The sequence below is a fragment of the Propithecus coquereli genome, unplaced genomic scaffold (genome assembly GCF_000956105.1).
Source record: "Propithecus coquereli isolate 6110/MARCELLA unplaced genomic scaffold, Pcoq_1.0 Scaffold1, whole genome shotgun sequence".
NCBI lineage: Eukaryota > Metazoa > Chordata > Mammalia > Primates > Indriidae > Propithecus > Propithecus coquereli.
Window position 1 is genome coordinate 10168904 of NW_012133857.1, and position 26040 is coordinate 10194943.

Consider the following 26040-nt stretch of genomic DNA (forward strand, 5'->3'; position numbering starts at 1 on the left):
CTTGTTGGAATCTGAGTCCTGACCTTGTCTCACTGCTCAATGCAGAAGCTGGCCACCTACCAGGTCAGCCCTCACTCACAGCTACAAGTTTCTGCTCCTTTCCTACACAGGATACCTTCTGAGAGCAGTTGCATAGTTTTGACTTAAAGGATTTATTTACTGTGTGAGTGTGCTGGTCTCTGTGCACGCACTCACTCCACCGCTACAACCAGAGTCCTTCGCGCCGTCCACCGGAGATGAGCACAGCATACAGGAAGAACACACTGGATGACTTAGGGCAGAGGCAGGAGGCTAAGGGGAAGCTCTGAAGGAAACTCAAGGGTGTGACCATCCTGGAGGAGATGCAATTCCAGTTGGCCATGGGTACCTGGATCAGAGATGATGCAGCCAGCCAATCAACCTGGAGAGTCAGCTCCACGGCGGACGCTCATGGTCCTAAAGCCAGGACTTTGGGCGTCCAAACCTGAAACAGCCTACAACATCCAAGTCTTCAGCAGAGTGAAGCACCCCTCCCAATGCAGTCCCTGTCCTAGAGGAGCCATAGTCTAGTTCTGACTGGTGGAGCAGGGAAAGGGGCTGCCTAGGGCTGGGCAGAGTGGGAAAAACAGTGCTAGAGGCCTCAAATTGGGAGTGGTCCCAAGTTGGGGTTTGCCAAGGCCCAGTCTCTCCCTTCTCTCTCTCACACTGTGAGGGGATCCACAGGAGACCAGAGTGAGAGCCTCTCTAGCTGTCCCACAGACTACTGTAAGGCCTAGGCCTGGGGGAAGTCTTAAAACAACTCTCTCAGATCCTGCCTATGTCACCCAAGGGTTTTGAAATGACCTCCACTGACAATGCACTGGGCCAGAATTTGGTCCCAGATGGTCAGCCCTGGGCCTTCCCCACCCCTCCAGCCTCAACATGCCCTGCCCAGCACAGGGGTTATTAATAAGCACAGCTCTGTGGCCACCCTGTCTTGGAGCCCAAACCCACAGCACCCCAGGACCCATGCAACATCTGACAGGTTTCTGCCACACAGGCGTCTACTTGACTTTATTTCCAGAGACTAAACAAAGTTCAAAATACATACATATGTACAGACACAGGAACGCTCCAGAGTTGTTGCTGGCTCTGCCCTCACTAAGAACAGCAGGAACCACTCAGGAGACCTCACTCACTGGGGCTTCAGACTTGATGGCGCAGAGTCACTGCTCTGAAGCCAAACTGGAGGTGACTGCAAGCCCAGCCCTGACCCTGCCTAAGACCGTCCACCTATAGGAAAGGCCTGACAGGTGCAGGGGGACAGGGCACACCTCAGTCAGAGTCGCAGGCTTCTTGTTCGGTGGTAGAGTACACTGCAGAGGCTAGGCTGTCTTCCTGGCCTTTCAGCCTCTCACCTGGAATGGATGGCAGACAGAGGGTGGGCCTTGCGCTTGGGCCACCACCCAGAGGGTAGGACCCCACCTTGCCAGGCCCTGCGCTTACGAATCAGCTCAGCAATGGCCCTCTGGGTCCTCTTTTTTAGCTTCTCCAGCTTCTTGGCCACGTCTCTCTTTAGGTCCCTGGAGCAGTGAGGTGAAGGGAGGCAGGAGGCTGAGGCTGAGGCTAGCCTGGTGAGGCCTTGGGCCCCTCCCCTCCTGCAGCCCTCTGGCATCGGAAATCACATCCATTGCCTGGGGAGGAGGCCAGGATGCTCCTCTCTCTCCTCTGTGCCCTCTAAAACCCAGCACCAGCCATCCTTCCCCATCCCACTGAGATAAGTGGACTAGTACCACAGACCCACGCAACATGGGGGGCAGAGCCAAGGCATGCAAGGGTGGGTAGCTCCTCAGGGATCCTCTCTTGGTCTGGTCCCCCCAGTTACCATCAGGGGGTAACTTGATCTAACCCACAATGGGCCTTGCTCCTCCCCCGGACACAGGCTCGCCCCCTCCACTGTGGGCTTCCAGAAGTGCACGTGCACTCAGCCTGTTCTCTCTGGTTCTGGGTTTCCTAGGACACACACCCCATGGCTTTGTTTCATCAGATTATAATGCCCTTAGCTGGTAAGTTCTTGACCCAGAACCAGGCAAGAGGGACAGAGCCCCTATGTGTGGCCCAAAGTAAAGGAAGACACAGGCCTCCCGGCCTATAGCACCCTTTCTCACCCTCTTTCTCAGCCCAGTGACATAAATGGACATCCCCTTTTCACAGATGAGGGAACTGGGGCCAGAGGGGAACAGGCTAGTTGGTGGCAAAACAGGGACAGAAACCTGTGTCAGCCCTTCCCTCCATCCCCCCTCACACTGTGGTCTCCTAAGGACAAAGGTCAGCTTTGCTCAAATGGGACTTTCTGGAATAGGGGCTCTCACCATTTCAGAAGGGGCTTCTTGAGGGACCCGCTGCTTCCCTCTGTGTGAGACCCTCCCCATCACTTTCCTTTCATTGCTCCATTTATGTCCTTCTCAGCACTTAGCTCCAACGCTAAGTGTCTCCTGTAGCTCTGTCTGTACTGTCCATCTCCTCACTGTGAGGGGGAAGGACCCAGCCCGAGGCCCACGCCTGGCACTAGAAGCCCCCCAGTTAGTGTGCATCCACCCCGCACAGGCAACACTCACCAATCGGGCTTCCGGGGAGCCAGGTTGGCCAGGTCCTGGGGAGGGAGGAGACACACATCAGGGCTGGAGGGTCCAGCCCCAGGCAAGTGGGAAGACAGAGTAGAGAGGTAGGGAAATGGGAGAAAAGGAAGGAGGAAGGAGGGGGACGAGAGCAAGGATGGAGGTGGAAACGGAATAAAGACATGAAGAGAAGGAAGGGGACAGAGTGAGAGCAGGTGGGAAGGACAGCAGGACACAGAAGCAGCCAGGAGGACAGGGTGGCCCAGGCACTCACCACTTCCTCAATGACAGGCTCAGGCTTAGCAGCCTCCAGCTGCTCCTTCACCTTCTCCTCCACTAGAGGGTGCAAGACAACAACAAAGGCCTGTTGGAAAGGAGCTGCCACTCTGGAGTGACACTGTCTACTGTAGCCCCAGGGAGAGGAGGGGACCCCAGGCTTCCCTGCACCCACCTCTCCTTGGCCCCGGGCAGCCAGAGGTAAAGCCCCTGCAAAGGCAGCTCTGGAGAAGGGGCCTGGGTTTCCGGGATGAAGGCCAGCTCCAGGGTGCAAGAATGGGACAGCAGGAAGCAGCCAACAGAAGTCAGTCAGAAAGCAGGGACGCTAACCTCAACTGTGAACCCAGAGGGCTGCCTGCACGTGTACAAGGTGCGGTTTTGTGAACGGCCTTGAGGACTGGCTTTCCCCATAACCTCGGGGCTCCTGGGCTCTGAGGATGTCCTCTGGGTCCTGGCCTGGCCTGAGCCACTTGTGGCTTTTCTTCCTATCCCACCTCAGGCGTGTGCTCCCAAGATGAGGGGACAGGCACCTCCTGGTTCCACCAAGCCACTGCCAGTGCAGCAGGCCTCCCCACTGTCTGACCTGGAGGGTCCTGGCCCCAAGGGGTCAGAAACCGGAAGCAGGAAGCAATAATAATTTTGGGCTTGCAACCCCCTGGCACTCACCAACCCCCGGAGCACCCTCCCTGGGCCTCACCTCACTCCAGCTGCAGGCGTGGGCTGGGGCTGCCTCCTGACCCTGAGGCCCAGAGCCACTCCTCACCCTCCTCCACCCTGCCCTCCTGTGCCACTGCCCAGCCAGGCCAGTGGAGGTAGAGCCCAAACCCTGAAGCAAACTGCCAGGGAAGTGTCTGGATTTTAGGATGAAAAGGGGAGGAGCAGACTGGGATGTGGACAAATGGGCAACACTTTACTTTTTCACAATATTAATGTATTTATTCATTTATTTTACAATTAAAAGTTGGTAACAAAAATAAAGAATAAAAACGGAGACCCTCCAGCACCAGAGGCCAGAGATCCGCATGACTGAGAAGCTCCCTGGCATGAGTCAGGTGGACAGCCAGAAGCTCCTGGTCCCTGTGCTGCTCCCCACACCACAGTGAAGGGGCAAGCTCTGGGCTGGGCCCTCCCCCACGTCTGTGCCCTGTGTTGCCCACCGGCTGCTCTGCATGCCTGAATGCTCAGCCCCTCATCGGGGTCTCTCACTCTGACCCACCCAGAGCCCACCGGCCCCATCATCCTGCTCTGATGCCCAAGGGCCCCAGGGTTACGTCCACTTCTCAGCTCACAGGAGTCCTGTGAGGGGACATGTCCTCTTCTAGGACCCCTCACAGGTCCCCAGGGTAGAAGCAGGGTTGAGTAGGCACTTAAGTCCTCTTCAGTGCTCTGACAGCCTCTGTCAGAGCATTTCACATCTGCCGTGAGATGGTGATGGAGGGTCCTGGAGGCCCAACTCCTGCCCTGGCGCGGCTGATTATTTGCCGAGAGGGCAGAGCTCGCTGAGGTGGAGGGCAACTGACAGCGCCAGGGAGCAGAGGCAGAGAAAGGCAATGCACTTACCTGCAACAGGTTTGGCCTGGGGCACCCTCCTCCTCTTCAGGTCCTCATCCTCGGGGACATAGTTCCGCAGCCTGAGTTCCCTAAGAGGGCAGAGAGGACAAGCAGAGATGAGGTCAAGCATGTGACATGGTCTCAATCACCTCATACAACTGCAAGTTAAAAGGCAATGAACCCACACAAGCTGGTTACTTCCGGACTTTTCTCTGATCCCTCTGGAGATGGCCTGGTGAAAAAGGAAGCATAGAATAGAGTGTCGCCGGGACAGGCCCCGCGGCCCCCTGCTCTGCCACTTAGCAGCAGGACTGGCTGCTTTCCAAAGGCCCTGCCTGCTCTGTTGGGGTGTGGGTCTCTTCCAGAGCTGGGGCCAGGGATGCCTAGGGAGCATTCGCTAGGTGTCTCCTGGTGTATCCCCGCTTGACAGCTAAGGAAACAGGGTAACACAGCAGTGGTTGCAAATCTGAACCCAAGGCAAGGTGTGTCTCCCAGCCAGGGCTAGAACTCCTGGGCCGAGTTACTCCTAGAGAGAAAGCCAGTGGTCACACGCTAGGTCCCTAAGCCTGGCCCCCTCCCCAGAGCCTTCCTGCCCTGGGCCAACGACATGTCGTCCCTCAACTACTAGTGACAAGGGTCTGGGTGTGCTGGGTCAAAGGCACGTGGCAGTGAGGAGCAGTGACAAGTGGACAGGCAAGCGAGTGCTGGGGGCTTCAGAGGGGGCATGGCTGCCTGCAGCCGGTGGGAACGTGGACGGACTCCAGAAGGAGGCGGTGTCCAGGCCTGTGGCTGTAGTGGACAGGGCCAAGGCACAAAGCACATGAGAAACTGACCTCGCTCCATGACTGCAGGAGAGGCCCAGGAGGGCTGTGGAAGAGGCAGACCGTGTGCAAAGCTGGGAAAGCCACAGTTCACCTGAGTAGTGATGAGAACTGCACAGCTCCCACCCCTGCAAGGTCTTTCAAATGCTACCAGGGCAGACCCCAAGACCCCAACAGGAGCCATGAGGGGCCAAAATCCCACAGTAGGAGCTGTGGCCAGCAACTACGTTCTTTTCCTCCTGTTTCAGTCTCCTCAGGCAAGGCTGGCTGCACCAAGAGCTCACTGGGGGCCTCCCCAGCTCAGCAACTCATCAAATCCCAATCCCCCCCACCCCACACAGAAGCAGGCCCGCAGGAAGAGAGGGCCCCCAGCAACTCCACAGTGCAGCAGGGTGAGAGCTCCTGGGGGTTGCTGGGCCTCATAAAGGCAAGACAGAGACACTAGGACAGGCACCTAGACTCTGAGGATTAGAGAAGTGGCCCCTCACGTGCCAGCCAGGTGAGCGTGGGCTGTGGGTCCTTCCCCACTACCTCTTTTGGTCCTTGACTGCAGGCCCCTTAGAAAGGCCTGGGCCTCTTGGGCAGGGAACAATTTCCCAACAGGAGGCCTCCCACAGTCTGCCATCTCCCACGCCCTCCGTCTGAGCCAGGCAAAAGCCAGGCTGGCTTCCCCTTCCCTGACAAGGCAAGCCAGAGGTGAGGCAGCTGATGTCTGTGGCCACACAGCTTGGCAAGTGGCAGCGCTCTGAACTTGGAGGCTTTCAGATACCAAATTCATTCCCCCATTCAAGAGTGCCACCTGCTCGTTACCCTAGCTCACACGCCATCTCCTTCCCTCCCGCCAGGGACCTGGGGCTGAGCCCGTGACAGGGTGAGGGTGGGCGCAGCACCAGCATCACCCGTGGAGGAGGCCCACGCCACACTCCCAGAGCCTGCATCCCTAAGGAATGGGGACACCCCACCTGTCCTGCTACCCCTCATGCCTGCCTTGGGCCTGGGGGTAAATGTCAGGCCACTGAAGCACAGGGAGAGAAAGTGAAGCATGACTTGGTGCAACGACTTTCGTTCACAACAGGGTGGGGAGAAAAGAGGAAGAGAAACTGGGTGTGGGAAGAAAACTGCAGGAATTGAGGAAAAAAACTGCCACTCTCAGAAACTGTCTCCAGGGTTCTGTGAGAAGTTGGCAGCAGAGAGGATTCAATGAACTGTACCCAGAGGTCACAGCGGCAAGGAGCACCCATGCGTCCAACCCCTCCCTGCCGCCCATGGCTTCAGCAGACATTGGAATGAGGGCACAGCAGGGAAAGGAGAGGCCAGAAGCCCTGCCCTGCTCCAGAGCGGAGAACTGGTCAAGCCGTCAAGAACACCCGAGTCCCCACCACTGTCGGATGGTCTCATTCTGGGCCTTAGTTTCCACATCTATAAACATGGAGGTTGTGCTGGGTGTGTCCAGCTCTATCAAGCCGGGCTCAAGCCCTCTCCTGACTCATATTTGAATGTTCGAGAGCTAATGAAGAGACTTCCCCTCCCTAATGCCACGTAACTGCCCTCCCCTGGCAGACCTCCCCCACTGCCAAAGGGCAGGAGTCTCTGGGAGAGGTCCTGGAGCCCCAGGGCGGGCTGGGGGGCTTGGCCTTTCCAACACAGGCCCAGGATTGAACCTCCCTTCTTCAAACAAGTTAACAAACCTGACAACAGATATATTTTTAAAAATCTATTTATTGGCCTTGGAGAAATACCAAACTGACAAGGATTTCAGAGGCTGCAATCATGGAGATAAGGGAAAAGCAACAAAGTGAGCCTCACATCGGATACTTCTTTCCTCTTAAGTTTTTGTCCATTTACGAGCAGTGGCTGTAAAGCTGAGAGGCTGAGAAGAGCTTCTTACAATCTCAGGGGATGGAGAGAGATGCATGTTTAAGGCAGCCAAGGAGTAGGGCCCTGGCAAACTGCCCCCTCCGCCGCCCACTTTCTGTTGTGACCACCCCCATTAGCCCCATCCTAAGAGCAGGGGTGAACCTGAAACAGACCACTCTTCCCAGGGACTGAAACATAGCTTGGTATCAGCACAGTTGTTAACTGGCCTGCCCTTTTGGCAGAGGGGACGATGTAACGGGGTACTGGTGAGAAGAAGCCTCTTTATCAGTCCTGAAAGGGAGGGTCAGGGTACCCCTAGCCTAATTGCCTGCTAGAAGGTAGAATAAATTCTCTCTGGAGGAAAATAAATTATCTAGAACCTCAAATTTTCTCTAGAATTTTTCATATACAATATCACAACATCCAAGATTCAATCAAAACCATGAGAAAAAATAGAATATACTCATAAGAGATCCAGATGTTAGAATTACCAGAAATGAAATTTTATATAATTGCACTTAACAAAAGTTCAGGAAAGGAGACCACAAGACAATTTCAGCAGAGAAGCAAAAATTGTAAAAAATTAATCAAACACCGGGCATGGTGGTGTGCACCTATAGTCCCGCTACTCAGGAGGCTGAGGCAGGAGGACTGCTTGAGCCCAGGAATTCAAGTCCAGCCTGGATAACATAGTGACACCCCATCTCAATTTAAAAAAATAAAAATAAGAAAAAAATTAATCAAATGGAAATTCTACTACTCAAAAATAGAACCAAATTAAGAATTCAATAAATGGGCTCAACAGCAGCCTAAGCTAAAGAAAGGATTAGTGAACTGCAGGGTATGCAGACTGAGACGCAGAGGAATAAAGTTGCAAATACAGAAAAGACATAGAGACATACAGGTGAGAAGAGCTAACATACATATAATTAGAGTGCCAGAAGCAATATTCAGAGATAATGACTGAAAATTTTACAAAATGAAAAAATCATACAGAATTTATGAAAGAATTAGTCATCGAACCATAAATTAAAGAGACATTATGAATCCCAAAGAAAAGCATACCCAAGCAAATCATTGTCAAACTACTAAAAACCAAAGACAAACAAAATTTTAAAGACACACAGCCTTCAAAGGAACAACTGAAACTGACAGCCAACTTCTCAAGTGAAACTATGAAAACCATAAGACAATGGAATAATATCATGAAGTGGGGAAAGAAAACAAAATGCCACACCAGAATCCTAAATCTAGCTTAAAAGCCTTCAAGAGAAAGACTTTTCCAGATAAAGAAAAATTGGGAGGAAAATTAGTCATGAGTGGATCTGTTATTCAAGAAATACTAATGGGAGTACTTTAGGCTAAAGGAAGATGATCTCAGGTGGAAGCATGAAACTGCAGGGAAAAAATGCATCAGACAGGGTAAATACATACATAAACCAAATGAATATTGACTGTATAAAATAGTAATAATGACTTGTAGAATTTATTAAAATGTAGCTACAATAGCACAAAAGACAGAAAGAGCAGCAAATGGCATTAAAGTGTTCTGAGGTCCTAGCACTGTATGGGAAATGGTAAAAGTACTACTATTTTTCATTAGACTTTGATAAGGATGTATATGTTGTTATTCCTGTGGAAGTGACTAAAAGAAAAAGAGCATATAATTAACAACAAAGGAAGGAAATGAAATGATTAAAAATTTAAAAATCCAAAAGACGACCAGCATTAAGATACAGGAAAGTCAAGAAACAAACAGTAAGACAATAGGTTCACACACAAAGCAGGCCCATGCTGCTGTCCTGGAGGCGCCCATTACAGCGTCTGGTGCTGCCATAGCTCCTGGAGACTGGGAGAGTGTGACTACACCGTGCCAGCCAGACCAATAGGGCAGGCCAACACCCAAAAACTTGTCAGCTAGCCAGGAAATGCTGAAGCAGCCTGCACTCACCGGGCAGTCACTGGCAACTGGAAGCCACCCTTCTGGAGGCCACTGGAGCCAAGTGCTGGTTCTGCTACCCGCATTTTAAAATGAGAAGGTTGCTGAGGCGAGGAGGTGCAAGAGCCTTGACTTCCAACAGTACATCCTGGCTCCAAATCCCGTCTTTGATGCTTCTGAGACATGGGAAGGATCATCGCTTCACTGATGTCCATATGGAAATTAAGGACATTCATCTTTCATGAGGCTGTGTGGGAATGATGTAGGCTGTGGACATCAACACTGAACAGAGCTGTGTCCTGTAGGACTTCAGTCCCCAACCCCCCGGCTGCAGCCCAGTACCAGTCCAGCGCCTGTCAGGAACTGGGCTGCGTATCACTGCCTGAGCTCCGCCTCTGCCCCCCATCCCTCCCCACCCCCAGTCCATAGAAACATTGTCTTCCAAATTGTCTTTGGTCTGTGGTGCCAAAAAGGTTAGGGGACTGCTGCTATAGGATCGAGGTCTCATCTCCTTCGTCCTTCGCACTCCACGCTGCTGTCCCAGAAGCCCTTCCCCAGACCCTGAGAGCTCTACCTGCTGGGATACAAGCGTGGCAGACTTAGTCTATGATGGGACAGTGTAGAGAGTAATCTTCCAAAGCCTTGTATGCAGCTGGGAACAAAGAGCCCAGCAGACACACGCACGGCCTGCCAAGGCCCCTCAAAATACTCCGCATTGTATGTGAGAGTAACAAAGTGGATAGAAAGTCGTCCTTGTGTGGCCCACAGGGTGGCAGGAATGTACCTATTTCTGCACATTACACATCGAGTGGCAGGGCCACCTAGGACGCACCACCAGCAGTTAAAGCCTAGTCAAAGAACAGCCTCCCTACTTGTCTCTCCCTGCCTGTCTGGTCTCCATGAGCTTGGAACCCAGGCCAGCCAGAAGCCTGGCTTATCTTACTCATCTCTGCAGCCCTGACTGCTCAGAACTGGGTGTGGAAGGCACCTAGACTGAAACCTGGATACCGGAAAGAGAAGACAGGGTTCAACTCCAGGAGCCCTTCCCATGCCTCAGACAATGCCTGGGCAATGAGCCACAGGAAGTGTGGGACAATCCGCAGCTCTCAAGGAGCCAAAGGTAAAGGTGTGGGAGAGAGCCAGGCCAGGAGATCCCCCAGCCTTTCAGCCAGCTTTAAGGCTGCAAAATAAAAGGAGACCTGAGCCAGGTGCTCTGGAGGACACAAACACAAGAGCACCTTCCTGGAGCTAACCCTTTCCTAGGGGAGAGAGGGTATCCTGCAAACTCTGTTTATATGCCTTACGTATGGTCCGCGCCAACAGTAGCATGCCTGTTGGCCAAAGGGACAATGAAGACACTCTCTAGGAACTTTTGTGGAATGAATGCCAAGATACACTGTTGGACTGAGAAAAGCAAGGTGAGGAACAATAGCATAGTAGGCTATCCTGCATGTAAAAAGGAACATGTAGGGGAAGGGATATATCTCAGTGTATTTGCATATCTGTGCACAACCTACCTCTGGAAGAAGCCAAAAAGCTGGCCCCAAAGGTGGTCTCCCAACTGGGAATATATTTTTCCCTATGTACCTTTGTAATGCCTTTTGAATACTGAACCACACAAATCCCTCAGAAACTCAAAAGGTATTAATATACAAAGATACACCCAAATAGCTACAGTCATTTTAAAATGGATCATTATATAACTGTTAAAAATGTTTGCAAAGGATTGTTCTGGACATGTAATAGAAAATTCATAGAAAGAAAAAAACAACAAAAATATTGATAGTGATTAGGAGTGATTTTTACTTGCTTCTTTGATTTTCTGTAGTTCCCAGAATTTCTATAGCAATCAGTATTCTTTCTGCACAGAACCAACCAAGTAGACAAAAGGAAACAAAAAGGAAACAGAGAGGCTGTTTATGGAGTAGAGCAGCAGTCCCCAATATTTTTGGCACTGGCACTAGGGACTAGTTTCATGGAAGACAATTATTCCACGGATGGGGGTGCAGGTAGCAGGGAGGCAGAGCTCAGGTGGTGATGTGAGGGAGTGATGGGGAGCGGCCCACCCTCTGCAGCCCGGTCCCTAACAGGGGGTCGGGGACCGCAGGAGTAGAGCACTGTGGCAGGGCCTGTCTCAGGCAGCACCCAGCAGCTGAGCTCCAGGGACCACCAGTCTCTGTGGCCCCGGGCCAGGCTGCCCCCCAGCCAAAGGGAGGCAGAGACCAGGCCATGCTTTGGAGGCTTCTTGCCCCAGAGTCTACAGGAAGAAGGGCAGTCCAGTGAGCCCAGTGGCCTCTAGGACACTGCCCTTTGCACCAAATGCCCTGGGCCACTCACACAGTCCCCTCCATGTTGGCAGCCACTGTCTGAGTTGAACTTTGTTATCTCTCCACAGGAGGCAGACACAGCGACCACCTCAGTGCCTCCACTCGCACTCCTCTCTCTACCCAGGGTCCCCAGTGTTCCCAAAACATGTCGAAACTTCACATGGAACTGGCCCCACAGCCTGTTCACCCAGCAGAGACCAGCTTGTCTGCTACACATTTTCCAATCCAATAATAGGCTTTGAGCTTCAACGGGGAGCCCTGTGGGCAGTGCCTCCCCTTCCCCAACAGCCCCACCCCCCTCCAAGGTGCAACTGACCACTCTTCTCCTGGGCCCTCTTTGCCCCACTTACCTCTCTACCCTCTACGCAGCAGCCAATACACTCTGTGCACGGCCCTGCGATGGCTGTTCGCCTGTCCTTCAAGGCTTGCCTACGAGCTCCTAGTGACTGAGCTCTAGCACTTTAGCACCAGGCAGCTGGGTGGGAGACTCAGCATATACTTGCCTCAGGCTGGATAAAGGAATTCCGAGGGCACTCAGGAAAGAGCATTATGGGTAGCCTGGGGCTCTCTGAGCCTGTAATGAATTGCAAAGACAAAGGGAACAAAGAAATGGTACCCAACAGATGCAAAGAAGGCAGGAAAGTGGCTGGGCTGGGGTAGCAGACTCCTAAGTGACTTCTTTGTGGCAAAACAACAGGCCAATGCCCAAGTTCACATTCCCTGAGTCTCCTAAAATGGGGAAACATTCCTTTTCCATTTCCTCTACTCTGCTTCCTCCTGGGTGTCCAGGAAGACCTGTCCAGTGCCAGAACAGGTATGTGACCACTGTGAACTCTTCCTGAGGTCTTCCTCAAGGCCCCAGGTGTGGGCTGGCCAGGGAGATTCAGGGGAAATCACCCTTTGGGGTGTTTTTTCACACCTTCTGTATGAGTCCCTGAGAGGAAGTGGGTGGAGAAAGTTGGTGTTCTCAGTAAACTGTAAAACCCAGGAGTTCTAGAATGTAGAAATAAAAGGAAGCTTTGAGATTATGTATCTGGTCCAACCCCATCACTGGCAAACAGGCCCCAGAGAAGTCTAGTGCTCCTAGAGGTTTCATATAGCCCCGGCCCACTTCATTCATTCACGCCACCAGTGGTGTCAGCCTCTCTTTCTCACCACATAGACCTTGAGGCCACTCCACACTCACCCTTGTCCTAGACCCTTAGACAGAGCCAGAGAGAGAACAAGGACAGGGAAGACCCACATGGCCTGCTTCCAGAAAACAAGGCCTCCCCACCTGGCCACCTTGGTCCCTCCTGCCCATCCAGGCCCATCAGGGGCCAAAAAAGGAGAGTTGGTGTGAGGCTCTCCTCATAGTAACAGACCACAGGGAAAGCCAAGTCCAGGATGAGCCTGCAGGGTTCCTAGAGGCCAGCACTGGCCAGAGAGTTCAGCAACTTTGACCACAGAAGGCTTTCATTTTTAATATTCAGAGTACAGAAACACAGGAGCTCTTCCAGGAAAACACCCCACCCCCAACTAACCCTCTGCTTGCTTTAGGTTTTGCATATAGATAGAGACTCGCCCCCATGTCCCCAACATAAATAACAAGGCTTCATTTGCTGCTGCCAAAGCCCAGACCCTAGAAAACCATGAAAACGAGCGGAGAAGCAACTCTCCCAAATGGTGTGCACAACTGCTCCAGAGGCTGATCTGGTCATTCTTTCAAGATCCATTAAAATGTTCAAACCCCTTGACCCAGTGATCGTGCTCTGGGGAAACTGTTCCACAGAAACAGTAACAAAACAGGGACAAGCAAAACAAAACATCCTAAATGCCCATGTCTCTGGCAGCATAATTTTTAATAGCCATGAGGCAGACACCTCCAGGCTCTCCTCTGGCAGAGTCCCCTAAAGCTGTAGAGCCATCAGTGCCCTTCCAGAGATGGGAAACAGCTTGGAACAATGCGATTACAACACCTGGCTGTAAACGCAAAAAAAAAACAAAAAAAACGCAGTACAGGTAAAGTGCAGATCGGGACAGAACACAGATACTGGAAATAGAAAGGCTTTGGGGGGATGTTTTTGTTTAGTGGTGGTTTAATATTTTCCTTCAGAACACTTGACGGTTGGCTTAGCCACTCTCAGGCAGAGGAGACTGTCCTGCTGCTGTCCCCTAGCAAGGCAACTCTGGCCCCACTCTAGGGACACGGTACAATATAAGGCAATAAAAGCTCCCTCCCTTCTCCTATCCAGCCCACCCCAGGCCTCCTCTCCTTCTGACTGCACAGAGAAGACACAGGTCATCTGGAGCACATGACACAAGAACTGACCATGGCAGGACAGGGCCACATCACAGCCCCAAGGGGTGGACAAGGCCTCCCAAATAACCCCTGGCAAACGCCTTCTTAGAGGGTTTCAGGAAAAAGAGTGGGAGCTCCCATGTCCTCCCAGCCCAAATCATGGGCCACAGTGAATGGGACAACCCGCCTTCTCAGCAGGAGCACCCTCCATACACTGTCTCTCCACGGGTACCTCTCAAGACACCCCTCAACACAGGCAGAGGTTGTTGTTGACATTTTCTAGAAGTGGAAAACATCCAGAGATGTGCAGATATACCCAAGTTCAGGGAGGAGCTGGAGCCAGAATCCAAACCCAAGTCTCTGGCCTTGAGGTGGACCCCTATGCCAGCTTCCCCCAGTGGGCTCCTCAGGGACCTGCAACCACTGTAGAGCAGTAAAGCTGTCTGACGGAGTGGCTGGGGGTCCTGTACCGGGTTGCAGGTGGCTTAGTCAGGGATCTGGGCACCCAGTGTTTCTCAAGGGAAAAAATTCCACAACCTGTGTCCCCAGCGAAGTCCAGCCACTACAGCATAATCCTGGAAACTCCTTTCCCTCCACAGAAACTCCATCCTCTCAACTCTTCCAGCTGCCTGAAGAACCCTTCCTCAGCCTCTAAAAATCCAGTCGGTCACAGGCGTTAGAGGCAGAAGGAGCTTTAGAAATAATACAGGCATGCCCTCCCCTAAAAACAGGGAGGCCAGAAGAGCCAGAGCTGGCTGGAAGTGAGACCCATATGGGCACCCCACCAAGAAAGATCAACAGCTATGGCCACCCAAGCTCGCCCAGCCGTGTCAGCCCCAAAGCCCACCAAAAGGCCCCTGACGGATGGTTTATAAACAGCCAATAGCTGTTGCAGGGAACGGCCAAGGCCAAGTGTTAGTTAAATCAGGCCCCTGGCCCACTGGAGCTGCCGTCACACCTGGGTCATGTGGTCTGCACCCACTCTCCCCGACTCTGCAGAACCTAACCCAGGTTCTCTAACTGACAGGTTGAATTTTGCATCCACCCCACCTGAAAAATCCACCGCTAATGGGTACTTAAAGAATTAGAAACAGCTGATATGTCAAAAATCAAGGAGTAAAAAATCATAGTGCTCTCAAAGAAATATTAAGCAGCCATAGAGAATTTTATAGAATTACACTTATCAAAAGATAGTCATGATATGGTATGCGAAAAAGGTTACAAAACAACAGGACATACAGATACATGCTAATCTGTATTTTATAAGTTTTCTACACTTAAAACATCTGTAATTTATGTACATTAAATATCAATTTAAATTTAAAAAGAGGAGAGGAGTAAAGACTTATTGGCAGCTGAGTTAAATCCCAAAGGGCCCACAATATGAGAACTGGATTGGCCATACTGGCCATGCAGGACCTAGATGCTGGGGGACAGGGCCTGCAAAGTCTCTTGCCCCTCACCCTCCCAGGGCCTACCCCACCCCACAGACCACTCTGCGGAGGTGGATGGTGCTCAACCCCATTGGGCTACGCTGGGCTGTACTCTGCCAGCCCCTGCTGCACTCTGCCAGACAAAGACATTCCTCTTTTCACCACAGATATCTGGCACCCCTGAGGCCCACCCCTCTAGCCCTAGCCAAAGGCCATGTGGGACAGAGGCCACAGCTCCTCCCCATTCAAGGGAAGCACTAAGTACTGGTGGTGGAGCAGAGCCGAGTGTGGTCTGCTTTGGGAGCTTGCAGACAGCCTCCTTCCGCATCTGCAACATGAGGAGGCTGGAGAGCTCAGTTGTTTCCACCCCGGCCATGTCAGATAGGAACCAGGGAGGGGTCCCAGTGCCAGCTCCACTTCCTTCTAGTTGGGAGATTTTAGCCAAGTCACTTCACCTGCCTGAACTTCCTCACCTATAAATGTAGACCACACCTAGTCCCAGAACAGGGGTGAAGATTTCACGAAAGGGCTCTGGAAGCACAGAAGATCACAACATACAAGATAGTTGAATTTTTTCCACACAGAAAGGATGTAGCTGTGCTCCCACCCTACCCCTTACACAGAAGGGAGGTGCCCAGTGCTGGCGCATGGTGAGTTGACTTCACCATATTCCTTAACCCAATTCTCTTTTGATTCATCCTTCTACATTCCCGGACCTATACCTGAGAAAGAGTCGGGAAAACAGGGCAGCTGAAGGTCTCTGTGCTGTTGCTTCAGCATGAGACAGCCCATCCCCACTGCCCATGATGGGGACATCCCCAGGCCTAGAGGACTGAGATAATTCAGGAGGCGTGGGTGGGAGCCGCCCTGGTTGTTACCAGTAGAGTGGAGCAATGTGTGTCGAATCAAGCTGACATCACAGACTACAACACACCCTGGTGCGTGGACACCATCTCTGGGACCCAACCTGCAGAGAAGGCCTGGCACTGGCCTGACTAAATGGTTTGGGCACCAGGCCAGAGCTCAGCCTTGCTGGGGTGGGACCTCTCTCCATGAGCAAGTCACAGACAACGTCAAGTTGGGGAACAGGTTTTCCATCTCTGAAGAAGGCCAGTGGCCTAGTTTCTTTTGCAATATGTGACAATCATTTCAGGGCCAACCACCGTCCCTGATGACTGACTCCTCCAACAGTATGCAGACCCTGATCCAAAGCCACAGGGAGGCGGTGGCTGTGGGGGTTGGGGGCTTGGGACTTGCCCGTTCAGGCACGTAATGACATGCACTTGCCTTCTCCTATGCCAGGGTGTAACACCTCCCTTCTCCCACCTGTCAGCCCCAACCCAACAGTCCTTCCCATAAGGCAGGGCACCAAGAAAAACCTACCCTAGACACACCTCCATGGCACATATCAGCCAGCCTGCCATCAGGAGGAAGTGACTGAGGTCTTAAAAAAAAAAAACAACAAAAGCAGCTGACAAGAGTGCCCCTCCAGCTTTCCAGGGCACAACATCTTGTCTCAGCAGTAGGCAGGGGGCTGGGGGATGGGAGCTGTCTTGGAGATGAGTCATCAATGCCTCTGCAGGGTTAGCCACAAGAAGGTTGGCTGGGACAGAGGAGATTCAGCCCAGAGAAACAGGGGCCCTTTTGGGAGTGGTAACATATCCCTCCTTCCCACAGAGTCTGGCCTGGGCCAGTCGACCTGCTGGGGCTCATGCCCACCTGATGGGGATTCAGTTGTATGGGGATGGGATAGGAGTTATCCTAGGAGAGGAATAAAACTTTTAAAAAGGAATTTCCATCTATAGATTCAATGCAATCTGACCAAAATCCCAGCAAGCTTTTTTTCCTGGATATTAACAAGCTTGTCAAATGTATAAGGAAAGGCAAAGGAAACAGAGCAGCCAAAATAATTCTAAAAAGGTCTCCTCAAGCAGTGGGGCAGGGGCATGGGCAGGGAGACAGGGGAATGACTCTTCCAGATGGCTGAAGAGGGGCAAGCCCCTGGGGTGCCCACCTCCAATCCTGCTGGACATTCCCATTTCTTCAGCACAAACCCTGGCCGGGCAGTATACCTGGTTAGACAAACAGATCTGCAGAATGAAGCCACACAGCTTATTTCCAAGGACTATCTAATGTACCAAATAAACGAGGCTCTACAAAGTGGTTCCTAATCATTAACTTCTTGGTCAAATATGCTTATTTCTACTCCCATCCATCCACCTCACTGTTTTCCCAACTACTGCCCTATGTGCAAAGTTACCTAAGTCATATAAAAGTTAACTCTGCCTTTTCAAGGTCCTGCAACTCTCTCAGGAGGGCCTCACAGTGTCTTCCTTCTGCCCAAAGCCCCGGCACTGGCTGGGAAGGCAGGTATGGCATTTGCTCCATTCACCAGGTGAAGCAAGTTTTCTTTTTCTTCCTGTCTTCAGTTGAAGACACTGAGGCTCACTGAGGCAATGCGACTTGCCCAGGGGCAGAGAGCTAATAATTGGCAGGCCCTGGCCTCAAATCCAGGACCTACTTCCAAATCCTGAGCTCACTCCATCTGCCTAGTTCCTGTAATTTCAGGGCCTGCTGTGGAACCAAGATCTCCTCAACATTTGTTATTTCCCAGGTCCTTAAGTTAAAAAAAAAAAAAAGTGCATGATGAACTAGCTACATCAATCAATGAAACTGGCCACTAGGCCTCTGCAAGGGACACTGAGTGACCCAGAGGGTGACTGGGGCAGGCGGATCCTGCTCTGTTGGTTGATAGGGGCACACAGGGAGCTGAGGTCCTCATACATTCACAGGGTTGTCCAGTGGTTAGAGTTCCAAGCTGGGTGACTGTGTGGGAGGACTCCATGTCAGGGCATAAGAGGAGAAAGGCAAGAGGAAAAGGAGGGGAAGGTGCCCCCCAACCCAGCCCCCTGGGACAACTTAGCCTCACCCATCCACGCTGGGCCCCAGGTCCCAGTGACTCTGTGTAAAGCTAGGATTGGGTTTCATAAGCAGGACTTTTGGGGGATGGGATGATGTCTGTTCATGTCTCCCCAACAAGAGGTTATACCACCCAGCCTTTCACACTGCAGGTTCCCTGCTCCGGGCTTTTGCTACCCACTCCCCACCACTCAGATACCAGACCTAACTCAAGAGGTGTATTCTCCACGAGGCCATGTCCTGCTGCCCTTGGCCCAAGGCAGCCCAGAGAGGGCATTGCACTTCTCTCAGGATACTTCAGAAGGGCTAGTGCCCACAGAGCCTCCTACCTGGTACCTGGGCTCAACTCAGGCTGACCTGGACTGAAGAAGCAGGCTGTTACACCACCTCCCAGGAGCCAAGTAATCCGGATGCTTGCTGGTGACTGACCTCAGAGGTCATTCTTCCAGTGGAGTAGAAGGTCACCCCTTTCTCCCCAGTGCCAAAGGAGGCTGTAGGAGGCGCTGTGGCCTAGAGGCTCTCTGGAGTCTGCTCCCAATCCATAAGCATCCCACTTGGGAGTCCTTTCCAGACCTGGGGTACAAATAAGGAGAAAGACCCCCTTTCCTGGACATGACAGCCTCTGCTGCATCTTGCTCTCCGTAGAAAGCCCACGCCCAAGCCCTGCAGTCTAAGGTTAAGTCCACATGGGTCTGGCCCTGTGTTATAGTGACCAAGGCTCTGACCTGCCTTCCTAAATAACCCAAGCAAGTCCTCTGCTCTAAATCTGTTAAAGCCCCATGAGCCTGCTTTTCTCTGAGGGCTAAAAATACAGGCACAGTCCCTGCTAAGGCCAGGCTTCCTGGAGAAGTTCACCTGTCCAAACTCTAGAGGGACAGCCCCAGACTCCAAGCTCCTGATTACCAGGCCAGACATGTTCCACCACACTCCACTGCCTGAAAAGAGGCCGGGTTAGAGAAAAGCGAAAGAACGTGCTGAGTAGAAGCAGAACCCAATTCAATGTCCAGCATGCTTGGGCCCTGGGCTGTGGTGAGAAATGGGACAGGGCCTCAGAGCAGGTCTTGTGCTCCACCACAAACGGCCTGTTAAGACCCAGCGGTGAGCAGGGCGTTGGCACGGGGCCTCACATGGCATGGCCTCTTTTATCCAGGGCTCACTGACAGAAACCTGAAACTACATATACCCTTCATTTTCTTTTTCACACTGTTTTTGTTACGAAATATCTCAGCACAGACAAGTTCAGAGAGTAGCCTAACACATATATACTCACCTCCTCCAGAGTCAACAAAAGCAACATTTTGCCATATTAGAGACAGGTTTGTCCCTTTCCCTCTTTTCTTCTTTTAAACAAAAATCACACGTCACAGACAGACCCTTTCCCTAATTCTGTTTCCTCCCTGCTTCTTTGGGCGCAAATATGAGGCCATCACTCCCCATGCACATGTCCACACTTCTGCTTTTGCTTTCTTCAGAGCAACTGACCTCTTATCACACACCTGCCTCTTGTTAACAGTCCGTCTCCCTCCAGAGAATGTCAGCTCCATGAGGGCAGGGGCTGTACTTTGTCCCCTGTTGCCTCCCTGGGCCCTAGAATGGTTTCCTGTACAGAGCAGGCAACCAATAAAGTCAGTACTTGTTGACTGAGTAACACACACATATATCATTCTGTGTTTCTAAATCTGATATAAATGTTCCTGCCCTGCATGCCTTAATTCTGAAACCTGCTTTTTCCTTCACTCAACACCATGTTTGAGATTCAGTCACATGGTTCAACATTCAAGTCTCCTACTGCACGACCCACCCACCTGTTTGCCAATAATTCTTCTTTCTCATCGAGGAGGAGGAGGGTCAGAGAAGAAACCACCAGCAAATCAAAGAAAGTATAGAAATTGGAACTCAAGGCTCTAGCGAGCAATTGAGAACCTAAGAACAAACCAGAAGACCAAAGGGCCTCTAAGCAGTTACCATAAAAAGGGGGAAACTGCAGGCACCCACCCCAAAATCAAACAAGTCTGGGGTCACCTGGCAAAGGAGCAACAACATGGCCTTTGTCCTCACATCACCAGCCAGGGACACGAAGCGCTGGGGGCTAAGGCCCAACAAAAAGACCCTGCCCCAGTGCTAGGAGACGCATTCCACGCTGAGCAGCACAAGCTCTCAGCATGGAGCTGGTGCTTGTCTCACCTGAGTGAGGATGATGTGAAAGCACTGTGTAAATGGTGTTTGAGAGCTGCTCCTGATTAAGGCAGAGATGAGGGCCTGCACCTGGGGAGGTTCCACTCACATTGGTGAAGGCAGAAAAAGGCTGTAGCATTAGGAAGGCCTGCTCCAATGTGCCTACCCAGCTTCCTCTAGGGAGCATGCCCTTCCCCTATTGCCCTCCTCAAAGCACAGCTCAGCGCATCAAGATCCACCCCCCCCAAGTTGGCAGGTGCCTGCACAGGCCCTCTGCCTGAAGGAAGCTGCTCAGGGCAGAGGAAATCAAGACACACAGTCGGACCCCAGGCAGAGGGCCCCAGCTCAGGGCTGCGCGTGGGAGGGAGGACATGAGACCTCAGGAACTGCTGGCAGGGGGGTGCTAGTCAGACAACTCACAAAGATCAGCCACGCTACACGCTGGCTCCTGCAAACAGCTCCCAGGGATTTTCGAGGCAAAACAGCCTCTGAAACTCTGTAGAGGTCGCAGTCCTCAAGACTGGGGGAAGATCTCGTGCCTGCAACCACGAGGGAAGGGCATCCAAGCCCCTCACATGTTCTGTGTTTAGGCAACTTAAGTTGTCAACCACATGACAGTATTTGGCAAAAGAAGATAATACTCTAAATGAACTACTGAGGGAGCAAAGCCAGGGGGCAGGGGGGAGCACAAACAAGAGAAGGAAGAGCCAGTCTTTGCTATGGCAAAGGTGGAGGAGAGAAGAGGAGGACCTCCAGGCTGAAGGGGCAGTGTAAAGAGAGGGACGGATAAAATGCTGGTCAGGAAATGTCGGGTGCCGGCGGTGGTGCTATAGGGAAACCAGAGGAGGTTGGACGGGGCCAGATGGCCCAGGCTGAGCTTTACACATCAGGTACAGAACAGGGACCTGATTTTGTAGATGCGATGGAACCATGCCACAAGAGGTGCGTGAGAGGAGTGAAAACACACAATGTGAGGGTTAGAAAGAAAACACAGATGGTTGAGAAAGCCTGATGACAAATGGGGGAGAGAAAGCAGAGAAGACCCCAAGGAGTGAGACGGTCGAGATTTCCAGGTCTGAATAAAGCAGCTGTGGAGGAGAGAGGGGAACAGGACAGACACTCTGCACGCAGAGCTGGGAAGATGTAAAGACCTTGGGACCTATGGGTGCTGGGGTAGAGAGCAGGGCCAAGAGCCCCACACGGGCATTACCTGTGCTTCTCGCCTTCCTCCTCCTCTTCTTCTCTGAGCTGCTTGGTCTTTGGTTCCCCATCTTCCTTGTCCTGCAAAGAAAGAGAGGAAAGCCACCTGCTCAGATGGACGCTCCTAATTCCAGTCCACACTGCCCAGGAAGCTAATGAAGAATAGGACATCTCAGGAGCCAGACACCCTGGCAAGGACCAGCTTGGTGTTTCAGCCTCCAAGCAGTGCACATGCCTACTGCATCTGACAGGCACAACACGGGAGCCTCACTGCCTACCCCTCAACTGTTCAAGCAGAATTTAAAAATACACGAACCCAGCCTAGTCCCAAGCACATGGTGCACACTGGTAGAAGAGCTGGAAGGTTTTAGGTGGTGAGAAATGGAGCTGGTTGGTGCCACAGAGGGCCCACACTGGCCAGCCACTGGCCAACTTCATGGGTTTAGATGGAGCCACCTGCTGAGCTGTGAGAGACTGGAGGAAGAAAAGTCACCAGCAACCACGACAGGATGGGAGCTCAGGCCTCCTGACTCCCCTTCCAGGCCAGAGAACTCTCTAGTAATACCTATTTGGTTCCCTTTAGAAGCAGCATAACTCAAACTAGGACCAGGCTTGTAAAAAGACTCACTGCCCAGGCTCGCAATGTATTCCAGGAGAAAGAGGCAAGGGTAATTAGTTTGAAGTTTCTATGAGAGAAATTTCTTCTAAATCTGGTTCTTTTCACTTGCCCCCGACCTCCACCTTTTTTTAAGTCTAGGAAAGTCATGTTCATCTCATCTCAACCTTGACATGGTATGTTGTTCTCCAGGTGCACTGAGGGCCACAAGAAAAGGAAATTGCCACGCTGCTTCCACCTGCAGCAGAACACGTTTCTGGGGTTTCTCCCTTCCTACATCATCACGGCTGCTAAATCAGCCTGCCCTGTGCACAAACTGCCACACGGGGTGTGCATGTGCATGCTAAAATGCGTATGACCACACTTTGGGCCCAGTGCATGGACTGAGAGGCCTCCAGACAGAGCCCTGTCGCAGGTCTCCCTGTATGCCAGGGTTGGCTCCCTGGAGGTGTCAATGCTCACTTCATTACTGGCAGCAACCTGCCTTTGACTCTCACCGGAGCAATGTTCTGAGAGATACCTGTAAGCTCCTTCCATAGGCAACCTGCGGCAACAGATATAAGAATGAGCTGAGCTGACATAAATTATAAGTAAAATATCTGCTTGACTACCTCTGCGAGAGGTTTGTTTATGTCACTGACAACTGCCTCCCTGAAAGCGGCATTTGCTTCATGTGTCACTTCCTGCCAGAGTTCATCATGGAGACCCTGAGGGCAACAACTAGGTCCCACCATTTCTTGGCCACACAACTTAGCAGGGAGCAAACCACCAAAACCAGGCTGGAGGCCTGGCCCAGAGAAAGGCTTCTGTAACACAAACAGGTGAAGATGCCCCTTCCCCTCTCCACTCGAGGTAGCTCCATCTCATGGGGATGAGGCAGCAGCAACAAAATCAATGACCAAGTGACAACAGCTACATGAGAGGGGTCAACAAGGTTCTTGGGGGATAGGTGAGGGACTTTCCACTGACACATGGGCAGAATTTGGGTGTTACAGGATGAGGGGACAGGAGTAGAAAGAGCATTCTGGCGGGGACACCGCTTGAGCAAAGGCAGGGTGTGGTCCGAGGAACACACAGGTGGTTGGAGAAGCAGGGGGGTGAAGGTCAATGCCAGGTAAGATTGTCAAGGCAGCTAGGGGCTGATTACAGGGGTCCTGGCCAGTGTTCTAAGGCAACGGGAGCCAAAGGTGAGACTGGGGAGAGCCTGCCCACCCCTGCTCAGCCAGCCAGGCTCTGGGGCACAGAGGCATATGCTTGATGATAGCAAAGAGGAAGGGAGAGCAGAGTACAAACGCTTAACTGAGAAACAAGTTAGGGTTCTCCAAATGACTTCCAGGGCCTCCACAGAGGCCCAGCTGACACATGCACACCTCTAAAGGCTAGCCAATGCAGTAAGCCAGAAGCCTAGACAGTCTAACAAAAAGTTCTTCCCAACTGCCAGCTAGCAGACTCTCTGAAGGCCACCCCCTTAAGTGCCTGCCCATGGTGAGTAAGGGCAGAGACGAAAGAGCAGAAAGGGCTCTGCTTTCCCCAAAGTGGGCTGGGTAGGCAAGGTCCCCAGCTGGGCAGGAAGGCCTCTTTCCATAGAGGTTCTGTTAAATGGAACCAGACGGCAGAAGAGGGAAGGAACTGCAGGAAAGGGACCAGCCTTTGGGAGGAGTGCTTTACAAATAAGATGACCCTTCCCAGCCCTCGGGCAAGGTCAAACCACTGCCACCACCCTCCTGGAGGCCCAGAGACACTCAAGTGCCTCAGCAAAGGCCATGTTATTCATTAATAAGAGAGAAAACACCCAACGATAATAACATTTTTAAAAAATGCCCAGCACTGTGGTGGGTGGGGTACAGCACCAGCTCTGTAGACAGAGTGAAGTTTAGGATGACCCCAGCCTGGGATGCTGTGCAAAGAGCAGGGGCTCAAGAAAGATAAAGATACACATCTATGGCAGGAGTAGGTGAACAAATGAACAGGCACATAAGTAGGGGGACAAGGAGTGCTCCAGTCTTCCTGTTAAAGAGTGATTCAAGGGCTGGGTATGGTGGCTCTTGCCTGTAATCCTAGCACTTTGGGAGGCCAAGGCAGGAAGATTGCTTGAGGCCAGGAATTTAAGACCAGCCTGAGCGACATGGCAAGATCCCGATCCCACCTCTACAAAAAATAGAAAAATCAGCCAGATGTGGTGGCACTTGCCTATAGTCCCATCTATTCGGGGGGGCTGAGGAAGGAGGATCATTTGAGTCCAGGAGTTTGAGGCTGCAGTGAGCTATGATCACACCACTTTACCCCAGCCTGGGCAAAAGAGTGAGACCCTATTTTTTTTTTTTTTTTTGAGACAGAGTCTCACTATGTTGCCCGGGCTAGAGTGCCGTGGCGTCATCCCAGCTCACAGCAACCTCAAACTCCTGGGTTCAAGCGATCCTTCTGCCTCAGCCTCCCGAGTAGCTGGGACTACAGACACGCGCCACCATGCCCGGCTAATTTTTTCTATATATTTTTAGTTGTCCGATTAATTTCTTTCTATTTTTAGTAGAGACGGGGTCTCACTCTTGCTCAGGCTGGTCTCAAACTCCTGACCTTGAGCGATCCACCCGCCTCGGCCTCCCAGAGTGCTAGGATTACAGGCGTGCAAGTGAGACCCTATCTTAAAAAAAAAAAAAAAAAAAAAAGAGTGATTCACAGTGAGCACAATGAGCGCTCATGGGAAGGAAAATAGCTTTTGGGTGATCCTGGTCTAGGTTATAAGGTAGGACCCCTACTGCCTGGTATGGTGGATGGAGGTGCAGACCAGCCTGGAAGCCCACCCCTGCCTAAGAGACTCAAAGAGCCTCAGAACTGAAGGGCTCCCAGGCTAACTGGTTGCAGGGTCCTTAATTTAACCCAGGGGGTAACCTAGGAAATGGCTGTCAGGGAAAGAAAAAAGGAAAAGATTTGTCCAAGGTCACAGAACCTGTCAGTGGTAGCTGCAGGTCTGAATCAAGGTCCTCCTGATCCTGGTCCTGTGTTCTTGCCAACGAGACAAGAAACAGCCTATCAAGAACGGCATTAAGTTTCTAAAAACAGCTCTGATTCCAGTTGCCTCTCCTGTGCTCCCTATGAGGTTCAGATCTGGCCATGTGTACTCAGATGCAGCCACAGCCAGCCCAAGCCCAGGTCTAGGCCCTGGTGGTCACCCAGCAGTAGAGCAGACAGGGCCTGGGTACATAGCATCCCCGGGAACCTAGAGACACCTCGTCCATCCTGTGACATTTAAATCAGACTCAATGCCTCAGCCCTCCCTACACATACCCTTCCCAAACTTCTCTGCCTTTCTCCCTCCTTCCCAATCCCTACTCTCCTCTGCCACCTCCTTAGGTCCCCACCACAACCAAGCCCTGACTATTCCCCTCCAGCTATGCCTGCCAGCCAGCCATCACCTCCACTCTGGAGCATGCAGCTGCCTCCTACACTTCCCCCTCTTTCTCCAACCCATCTCCCCGAAGTCTCTCTCCACCTTATCCATCCACATTTGCTGGCCTCCTCTTCGAAGATACCAGTCAGATCACACTGAGCCTCTGCTCAAAGCTCCATCAGCTTCCCAAATCCCCAGGACAACAGCCATTCGCCTTAATCCCACCTGCCTGGCCCGAGGCAGTGCAGTCTCCCAAGACCCCATGACCCATCCTGTACCCTGTTCACACTGGCCTCTGTCCAGAACATTCTCACACCCAACCTTTTGTCTCAAATCCTGAAATGTCCACTCTGATAACCCCAAGGCCACCTCCTCAAGGCGGCTGACATCCCCAGGCAAAGGGCCCTCTCACTCCTCTGGGCCCAGTGCACATCAGGGTCTGACTCTTGGCCCAGGACACACACCTATGGCCATTCCTATTTACATCCAGGCTTTAACAGCCCTTCCCTTCCCCAAGTCCCTCTCAGCATGGGGCATCTTCTGGAGCACCTCAAGGACTAGCCCAGAGCCTATTTAGACAACCTTCATCAACTCTTTACCAATTTAACTACTACTCTCTCCACCAACTCCAGAAGAGTCAAACTCTCAGGAACACTGGTGGCTGGACAGCAGAAGAGTCAT

The 26040-nt window shown here is 52.0% G+C and overlaps 1 protein-coding gene across 1 annotated transcript in view; it reads right to left on the reverse strand.

Annotated features, from left to right (window-relative positions):
- Positions 1-372: 372 nt before the first annotated feature.
- CCDC12 (coiled-coil domain containing 12) overlaps positions 373-26040 on the reverse strand; it is a 56349-nt gene continuing 30681 nt past the window's right edge. The window contains exons 3-9 of the mRNA XM_012665325.1: positions 21366-21436; positions 4413-4492; positions 2851-2912; positions 2577-2611; positions 1465-1541; positions 1293-1376; positions 373-473 (exon numbers count right to left, since the gene is read on the reverse strand). Coding sequence (XP_012520779.1) covers positions 1294-1376; positions 1465-1541; positions 2577-2611; positions 2851-2912; positions 4413-4492; positions 21366-21436 — 408 coding nt within the window. The 3' untranslated portion in view covers positions 373-473; position 1293. The remainder of the gene's footprint in view (positions 474-1292; positions 1377-1464; positions 1542-2576; positions 2612-2850; positions 2913-4412; positions 4493-21365; positions 21437-26040) is intronic.